At 54.3% G+C, this 9,535-nt stretch overlaps 1 protein-coding gene across 2 annotated transcripts; it reads right to left on the bottom strand.

Moving 5' to 3' along the window:
• Positions 1-2,048: 2,048 nt before the first annotated feature.
• On the bottom strand, positions 2,049-9,471 carry TMEM109 (transmembrane protein 109). 2 transcript variants are annotated; one of them, XM_050956430.1, is made up of 4 exons: positions 9,387-9,471; positions 8,297-8,565; positions 5,074-5,176; positions 2,049-4,149 (listed from the first exon to the last, which is right to left on the bottom strand). In XM_050956430.1, the coding sequence occupies exons 2-4, from the start codon at positions 8,531-8,533 to the stop codon at positions 3,761-3,763; spliced, it is 729 nt and encodes a 242-aa protein (XP_050812387.1). In that variant the 5' UTR covers positions 8,534-8,565; positions 9,387-9,471; the 3' UTR covers positions 2,049-3,760. The 2 variants fall into 2 exon arrangements, with proteins under 2 accessions (XP_050812387.1, XP_050812385.1); XM_050956428.1 differs by lacking the exon at positions 9,387-9,471 and adding an exon at positions 8,747-9,362.
• Positions 9,472-9,535: the final 64 nt, after the last annotated feature.

Here is a 9,535-nt window from a genome sequence, read left to right as displayed (position 1 = left end):
AGTGAGAAGCTATGGAAGGAGGGAGAGACAAACGGAATGACAGCCAGCACTGGAGACGGCTGAGCGAGGGGCAGCAAGAGTCAAGGATGGACAGAGCGAGGCAGTGAGGGGGGAAGGGACAGGGCGTGTGAGCTGGAGGCAGGATTGGTGCTTCCATGTGCATGGGAGAGTGGAAGCTGCTTGGGGCAGGGGCTGGCTCCCTCGCTGTGCGTACAGAGCCTGGCGCCATGGCTCCTGGAACACTGACTGGGGCTTGGGCTCCAGTATCAAACAGGCTATAATAGGGATGGGACAGAACAAGGGAGCAAGAGGAGAGAAAGCACAAAGGAGAGAGAATGTGAGCAGGAGGGCAAAATAGACAGGAGAAAGAGCAAAAGAGCAAGAGGCAGCAAGGAAGAGTGGTAGGAGACAGCGAGGAAAGGTGAACGGACAGATGGTCAGAGAACCACAGGGACAGACAGGTAAACAATGAGAGATCCAAAGTAACGGGCAGACAGCAAGGAAGCCGCAGGGACAGACTGGAAACCCAGCCTTGTGTCTGCCTGCCTATTAGCATTCTAGGGGTGCCTTATCTCTCTCAAACTGTGTGTAACACGAAGATCAGCGTGAGGGAGGGGGGGCGCTGAAGATGTAAATCCGGCTCTGGGCAGACAGCGAGAGAGCCACAGGGACAGACAGAGGTGGGGACAGCTCAGCCCCCTGGTGACTGGTGCTTTGTACATAACCAGACAGCTGGGACAGAGCGAGTGGATTCTTGAGCGTGACATAAGCCTGTTACCCTGCGGCTCCCCCAGCCCAGCTGCATCAGGGCCTGTGTCGCAGCCTGACAGAGCCCCTGGGCACCAGAGGAGTGCTGAGGGCCATGGAGAGGAATTAGGAGCTTCAGATACAGGGATAGAGGGGATAAGCAAACAAGGGACATGGGAGAAAGGTGGGATGAGGACAATACTGAGCCCACGCATAGCTGCTTTGAGATCAAGAGCAGCCTAGCCAGATGCAGCCGCTGAGACCCCACCCCTTTCTGCTCTGTGACTGTACAGTGCCTAGCATAATGGGGCCCTGGGCCATGAGTGGGGCTGCAAGAGTCCTAGAGTTTAAGGCTAAAAAGGTCCATCAGGTCAGCTAGCCTGACCTTCTGCACACCACAGGCCACACCACCACCCAGCACCTGCCTGCTAAACCCAACCACCTGGCCAGTGTGTGCCAGAGGCAGAGACCAGGAGAGAGCGAGGTGCACCAATGCCCGAGACCCCTGGAGCAGCAAGGAATTGATTGAGAGGTACTGACCAGCCGGCAGGGGCAAGGGGATGGGGCCCCACCCTGCTGCTGGGCTGTCCCAGTGCTCCATTCACATCCAAAGAGAGGGAGAGCTCTGGGGCTCCAGCCCCTTCTTGCTCCCTCCCTGCTGAATGGTATCCCAGCTCCCCCCCCCGGCAAGTCCTGAACTCCCAGCCCCTGGAGGCCCCACAGGGCAACTGGCCCTTCTCCTACTGAGCGGGGTGAGAGAGAGCAGCACAACTCCTCTCTCCTGTCCCACTACACACCCGTTCATCCCTGGGGTTTCTGGGGGCTCCAGGTGGTGAGGGATGAGCACAGACAGTTTTGTGGATGTTAATCCCCCCACCCCCCCAAGGCACCAAGGCTTGTTGCCTTAAATATTACAGTCTGGGGTCTGGGAATCCCTATCCTGACAGCTGGGTACAGAGAGGAGAGGCAATGGCTTAGCCATGGTGTTGGCAAGGACTCCCTCCCCCAAGGCTCGCAGCAGCTGTCCTTGTCTAGCAGCACCCGCACCATCCATCCCCTAGCAGCCAGGGCACCACTCTCTACAGCTCTATTTCCCCCACCGCTCCTGCCCCACTCCCTGCTGGCAGAGGCTGGGACCATTGTTCATTCCACAGTCAGTGCTCCTGTGCTCTACTCTTCCAGCTGGGAAAGACTGGGACTCGGGGGGGGGGGGGGGGGGGGGGCTCTGTCATTCCCTGCAGCGCCACCTGCTGGGAGTGGCGGAAGAAAGAAACCCGAACTTGCCCATGGGCTGGACAGAGTGTGGTTAAATAGATTTTATTTGGAACCTGGTAACAAAATGGCCTGTTCATTTAAAATAGACAGAACTTTCAAAGCGCAGATTGGCAACCTCCACCCGACAACACATGCCCAGTCCAAGCCCCGGCCCCACTGGCCTCCTCTCCAGCCCCTAGCTGTGAATCCCTGCAGTTCAGAGATGCTCATCCTAGCTCTCATGGAGCTAGCACAGTAAAAACAGCAGCGTAGCTGGGGTAGCATGAACTGTAGAGAGTGGTGGAAGGCACTAGCTATACCGAGTCTGCACCCACGGGGTTCAGGAGGGTTTGTACTCGGCCAGGCTGTCTACTCTACTGTTTTCAGCATGCTCACGGGAGTGAGAGCTAGCGCAAGTATATACGCGAGCTGGGAATCGCACCCCTTGCTCCAAGTGAAGACGTTCCCTAGGGCCACGCAGGAGGATGAACAGGAGTTGCTACGTACCCCTCCTTTCTGATCAATTGTGACCCGCTCCGCCACGATCCGGGGGCAGATTAACAGGAAGGCCACCTGCCATGCTTGAGGTGGCACCAAGAGACAACTCCCACCCCAGCTGTGACAAATGGAGGAGGAACTTCCCTGTGCCCACTCCCATGTGCTGTGTGTCTTTGGCTTGGATGGTGTTGGGGGGGGGGAGGTTCTTAAAAAGGACCTGTAAACATTTTCCCATATGCATATATCCCAGTTTCCCCTCCTGACCCGCAACAACCACCATCCACTCTTAGCTTAAGAAGGCACCACTGGCTTGGATTAAGGCACTTGGGGAAACCCCTCCCCTGTACACACCCTCCCTGATCAAAGATCCCACAGGGGTACACTGCCCCCTCCTGAAATGGGATACAATGCCCCTGCCCCCAGTTTATCTATCCAGCATCTGACTTTTAGAAGCACTGACCAACCCTCAATTCCAGCTGCAGTCTATAGGAGTGGCAAGAGGTCAGCACCTCTGTGCATCAAGCCCTTAGGACCCAGCCTTCTTAGCGAGACGGGTCCGGAGCTAGGTGAGGGGATGGGGTGATGGTGGGGAAAGGATCAGGCAGAGGTAGAGGGTGGAGGGAAAGGTCAGGAGCCCCAGTGCCAGCTGTAGGGCAGCATGGGAAGGGGACAAGAGGGAAACAGCAGGAAAAGAAGGAGGGACGGAATTCAGCATCTTAGCACCCGAGACCAAACCCCCACTTGGTCCCAGACTTCACCAACATCAAAGTAGCCCTTTTAAGCCCCAGTGTGACAAGCCCCATGACAGCAAATCTATGGGAGATGGCAGGGGTGGAGGCAGGCAGCTGAGGGAGCCCCTCCCATGCTCTGCCCATGAGACCAGGGCAGGCTGGGGAAAATCACACCATCTCCCACGGGTTCATCCCTCCACTCCAGAGAGCTCGCTTTGGGCTTTACTGGTCCCTGGGGTGGGTGTGGGGACAGCCTGCAAGTGCCCTGGGGAATGGGGGTAGGGCCTGCGAGTCCCCGAGGTGGGCAGCATCTGTCAGTTTGTACAATGGGGAGGGGCCTGTGAGTGTGCAGAGAGGAGGGGCCTGAGAAGAGCCACAGGCTGGGTGGGGCCTGTGAGTGTGCACAAAGGGGAGGAGCTGTGAATACCCAAGGGTTGAAAGGCCCCCATGAGCATGTGCAGAGGACCAGGATTGTAGTGAATTGTGGTGTAAGAGTCCGTAGCGTGCTGGGAGGGGCCATCTCTCGCTCCTCACTCATCCTGCTCCAGGTTCCTGGGGGATACCCGCCTCTGCCGGCGCCGCAGCTCCTCCACCTGCCACTCCAGGTTGCGCACCTTGGCCTCCAGTTGGCTCCCGGAGTGGCGCGCCCCGCTCAGCCTCCCCAGCAGGGCATACAGGGTGAGCAGGCACAGCAGCAGCAAGGCCTGCACCGAGGGGTTGGGCACCGTCGAGACGATCAGCAGGAAGCAGCCCAGGAAGAACGCCACCTTCAGCCCCCACATGACGTGTCCCAGGATGGACAGCAACAGGCCCAGCAGCTGTGAGAGCAGCCAATAGCCCACCACAGCAGCCAGGCCCCACAGCAGCAGGGTCTGCACCTGGGCAGGGCCCAGCTTAAGTGGCTGCACCACGTGATCTCCTGGAAAGGGAAGGAGGAGGAAAGTGATTAGACACCTGTGAGTCATGATGCTGTGCTGACCCTCTGTGGGACTGGGGTAACTCTCATGTGCAGGCAGGAGGATGGGACAGGCTGCTCCTGGAGAGAAGGGCATGATGGGAAAAGAGGTGACGGTTGCAGGAGTAACCCCTCCTGTCCTGGAAGGAGAAACCATGTTGTCTCCTAATTTCCGCACACAAGCTCGGGCATCCTGGGGTGAGGTACTAGGGGTTGCATGTGTGAAATAACCCCCCTGCACTGGAAGGAGAGATCCTCTTGAAAGACACAAACCTTCACCACCAGACTGGGAGGCCTCTCTTTCCTTGGGGGAAGGACCATTTTTAACCCATCAAGTGCTGGAAGGGAAGCACCACCCCTCAGTGATACAGGCACTGAGTGTCAGGTTGGGACACATGCCTCTTTGCTGTGGAGGGTGGGACTGGGTCCCTCATGCTCCAGATAGAAACAGTGATGAAAAGGATCCTCCCTGACAGGTAGGTGAATGAGAAACACCCGCTCTCCTCCATGGCATGCAGCTGAGGAACGTGCCCTGATAGCTCAGAAAGGCAGTGTCAAACAGGGGCTCAGACACTGAACTGGCACTCAGGAGAATGGGTTTTATTCCCAGCTCTGTCACTGGCCTGCTGGGTAACCTTGGCCATCTTCCTCACACTCTTTGTGCCTCAGTTCCCCCTCCCACCCTTTGTCTATTTGGTCTGTTTAGACTGTAAGCTCTTTGGGGAAGGGGTTCTCTCTCACTGCATGTCTGTGCAGCATTTGGCACAATGGGACCCTGCTTTCATCAGGGCCTGTCTCTTCCTGTGGGTCTGGGCAGCGCCTGGCACAATGAGGGCCTGATCTCAGCTGGGGTCTCTAGGTGACACTGGTAAATAACAAACAACTTACCATTCACTCCGAAGGCGCTTAGGATCTGCCCTGCGATTCCGGACAGGGTGATCAGACCTGCCGAGATGCCAGAGCACACAATCCAGAACATGGCAGAGACGTTCTGCAGGGAAGAGAGAGTGAAAGCGCTTTTCTCAGTTGGCTTAGAGATACCCGAGAGAGTGACCAGGGAGGAAAATAAGGGGAGAGTCGAGGAGCATCCCACTCCTTCATGTCTGCTAAAGGCACCAGGTCAGAGCCTCCTCGCTGACTTGGGCCAAGCTCCAATTCACTGGCTGGGCAGGTAAATTCACATGGAAGTCCTACCAGGAGCTGGTGCCTGGCTGGGTGCGTACAGCCTTCCCTGCCAGTAAGGGGAGCAGCTCCTCATGTGGGAGATTTGTCAAAGCTGCCTCCTTCAGGAAGCCCTGTGCCCCTGCTGCGTCCCCCTTTGCTCCGGGATGAAAGGGAAACCTTGCCAGGGCTAGCAGAAAAACTCCAGCAGGTCCCTCTCCCCAGCTGCAAAGGAAGGAAGGATGGCTTAGCTATGGTTAAAGTGCTGGTTTAGGACTTATTCTTGGCTCCATCATAGACCCCCTGTGTGACCTGCAAGTCACTGCATCTCTGCAGAGCTCTGCTGCCCAGCTGTAAGAGGGGGAGAACAAAGTCTATTCCTCCACACTGGCTTTGGGCCTGTCTGGAGACATTGCTGCCTTTCAGATCTACCACTCCCTTGCCTTCAAGATCATAGAAATGTCGGGCTGGAAGGGACCTGGGGGATTCCCCTGGCACAGGGAGAGTCTTTGGAGAGCCTAAAGCGAGCTCTAACTACACTGGGAGCTGTTGGTGGACAGTGCTACGGTTTTCCTTGGGGAAGGGGTGGCATGGCCTGAGTGCCATTATGCTCTGGCTATTTCTGACAGTGAGGGTAGCCTCTTGGGGCCTTGGGCAGCCCCTGAAGCTGTTCTAACTTTACCAGCATCTGAGACAGCCTCATCATAGGAAAACCACAAAGGTGGTGTGGAGTCCGTTTTCCCACCACTCCTTAGGCCTGCTGCCAAGCTGAGCTACGCTGCAATCAGGGTGGACTGATTTAAACCAAGGTGATTTACATCAGTGATTTAAATCACCAAGTGGACAGCCTCAGTTTTAAAACGATTTTAATTAATGGTTCTATTTGTACTTCAGTAATTTTCTAAAGAAAAAAGTGTTCTCATTGGTTGATCTAATCTTAGAACATGCTAATTTACAACTAAATAGAGCCTTGACACTAGATTTGGTGCATCTTTTTGCTCCCTAGTGATAAGACACATGGCGGTGGCTCCTAGAGTCAGAGGTCAGATCCTAATGCCCATCTTGACTAAATCAGTCTCTTGCATCCAGTAGCCCAGCCCCCGTGTCCCCCCTTAATACAGGACATGACCTATTGCGCCATATGTAGAAAGCATGACCTCAAAAGTGAGCTGTTTTACTCCTTATTCTTTATCTTGTAACGCAGCCTTTAGCTCACAGTTTTTGATAGAGGCTCAGGGATTTGGCTTATTGATTTTTTTATTTAAATGTTCTAAGATATTACAATAAATGTAGGTCTGAACATATTTTGACTAAATTCAGGATTTCATTTTAAACAGGTTTATTTTTTAAAAGAAACTGATTTAAATAAATAATTTTTTAAAAATCCAATTTAAAAACCAAACAAAAATACCCGCAAATTTGTATCCATCCTGGCTGCAATCCAGCCCAGAGCAGAGACTCCACTCAGTTTCTACATCCAAGAGAACGCATACAACAAGAGGCACAAGTATTTAGGGAACGGATCCCAAACCTTCAGCTAAGCGGGTGCCAACGCTGCTATTTTCAAAGCCGGCTGGCTGGTTCCCCTGGTTACAGAGAGACAGCCAGTGTCCCCAACAAACAAGTCAGCCTGGGTGCTGGAATCTCACTCACTTAATGAGCCTTAATATGCTCTGAAGTGCTGTTGAACCAGCCAGCTGGCTCCAACACCCCGGATGAAAAAAAACAAAGGCTCCTTCTCTTTAACACACTTTTACAGCCTCCTTTACCATAGTATCTGAGCACTTCACAATCTTTAACTTATTTAGCCTCACAGCACAGACAGGGAAGGGCTGTTGTCCCACCTTTACAGCTGGGAAGCTGAGACACAGAGAGGCTAACGGACTTGACCAGGAAAGCTGTTCCTGGGGTGGAGGAGGAAACTCAATCCAGGTCCCCCAGTCTCAGGCTAGTGCCCTAACCACAGGACCATCTTTCTGCTCTTACCATTTCTGTGCACTTAATGATCCTTAATAAACCAAGGCCTACATTGGGAGGCAACTGTCACTTGACAGATCCGGTAAGAGGTTGCAGGGGGCTGCCACCAGAAGAGCTAGGAATAGAACTTATGTCTCTAATGACAGTCCCAAGACTTCGGCACACCCTGCCTTCTGTCAGAGCAGATGGCTGAGTTAATTGAAATTTCCCTGGTCTGAAATCCCTGTGGGGGCATACCAAGCTTCTGGAAATGGGTAAGCTGGGATTGCCAATAGAGGCTGCACTGGAAATGTATTGTACCAGACTTCCTAACGTATCAGAAAGTGCTTCAGGTGGCACATGACCAGGGTTTATCACTGAATTTGGTTCACGGGTTGGATCATTAGCTTCCCCAGCTCGGGCTGGGTATTGACAAGGGAGTGTGATGTAAGCGCTGATCCATCCCCCCGTACCAGATATTTTGCCTAATGTAGATAATAAAATAATACTACCACCACCTCATTCTTACCTATCACTTGTCATCACTAGATCTCAAAATACTTTACAGTAGCTTTTGCTTCATTTTATACATGGGGAAGCTGAGGCATGGAGGCCCCTTACCCAAGGTCACCTTGCCCAGCTGGGAATGGAACCCTGATCTGCTGAGTCCCAGTGGCTGCTCAATCCACTAGACTATGCTGCCTCCCTCCATAGGTCTCTTCTGACAGCTCTGGCAATGCTTAGAAAGTTGTTTCAATTGAACTGACGGAGGAGGTGAACCTTGATCCTAGAGAGCATTCGAGCACACCACACAAGTACATGGAGCTCCCCCCCTTTTCCTGACTCAGCTAGGATTCCTGCCTCTGAAGAAGTAAGCTGTAGCCCACGAAAGCTCATGCTGAAATAAATGTGTTAGTCTCTAAGGTGCCACAAGTACTCCTGTTCTTTTTGCGGATACAGACTAACACGGCTGCTACTCTGAAACCTGCCTTACCTCTGTCACTAGCTGAAGTGTGTCCCGGCCAATCCACTCCTCCAGGGTCTCCCTCATGCCCTGAGCCAGCTGGGACAAGAAATCAGCATGGACAGCCGCCTCTCTCCAGGCTTCCCCACGATAGTGCTGAGTGCTGGCCACAGCTACATGAAGGACAGCAACTAACATCAGGATAGCCACGGCTGGTCGGAGCGGGGCTTGGCGGCAGCACCAGAGCGTAGGATCCCACCCAGTCATCTCTCCAGCTCTCCTCTCAGTCCCAGGAATCTCTGCCAAGATAAAGGAGAGAGATGGCTAAAGGCACAGATCATAATGAAGTTCTAGGATCCCTGCGATTCTGCTGGCCCCAGGCCAGCACCGTAATGTCAGGAATGCTGAGTAGGCGAATAACATCCCAGCAACCCCAGGGCAATTGCAATCTTTCCTTTTAGTTGAGAATCAGCCACTTACCAGTCCTTACTTACAGGCTTCGTGACCTCTCCCCAACCCCCCACTCACTCCCTTGTGAACTACATAGCCCCATGGAAAAGGAAAATGAAGGGATGACTCATGTCTCAGGCTGTGAGCTGTGAGTATGCAGACTGACAGGGAACCAAGCCAGTCAGAGAGAGACATTCGACACCCAAGTCCCTCCCTCTAGACCCCAAGCATTCACAGCATGTGGTGGAAAAGAGGTCAAAGGTCAAGCCTGCACCCATCTTAGGCAGTGATCATATCGCACAGCCCCTGCTAAGTAGCTCAGTACTTGGCTGGGAGAGATTGAAAGAACAGCTGGGTGCTGCAGGCTGTCTGACTGGAAAGGAGGCTCTCTCTGTAATGGGCCAGCAATGACTCAGCAGCCAGAGTGGCCATCTTTGGGAAGAATCATCTAAGCCAGATCCAGGACCAGTCCTGACCCGCTGCCCAGGCCCCACGTAGCAGCATGTTGCAAAGCCCCAGCGTGGCGCACAACAGAAGGGAAGCAGCGAGGGCAGCCCAGGCACTGCTGGCAGGTGGCCAAGCTCCCCTGTATCATTGTGACCCCCCCCCGGTCCCCTATTAAATCAGCTGCCAGCCCAGAACAGGTGCTTTCCAGGAGCCAGCAACGCACGTGGGAAGCTGCGACACGGGGGCAAGTCGCCCGGCCCCAGCGGGAGCAACGAGCATCCTGGATGCTCCGGGCTTCGCACGTCCCCGCGAGCCCCGGAAACGGCCCAGCAACGCGCCTGGGGCAGGGCAGCCGGGGCGGGCTGGCGCCGC

Source organism: Gopherus flavomarginatus, chromosome 5 (genome assembly GCF_025201925.1).
Source record: "Gopherus flavomarginatus isolate rGopFla2 chromosome 5, rGopFla2.mat.asm, whole genome shotgun sequence".
In the NCBI taxonomy this organism is placed as follows: domain Eukaryota; kingdom Metazoa; phylum Chordata; order Testudines; family Testudinidae; genus Gopherus; species Gopherus flavomarginatus.
Note: the sequence above shows the minus strand (reverse complement) of the source record. Positions and strands in the feature narration are given on the sequence as shown.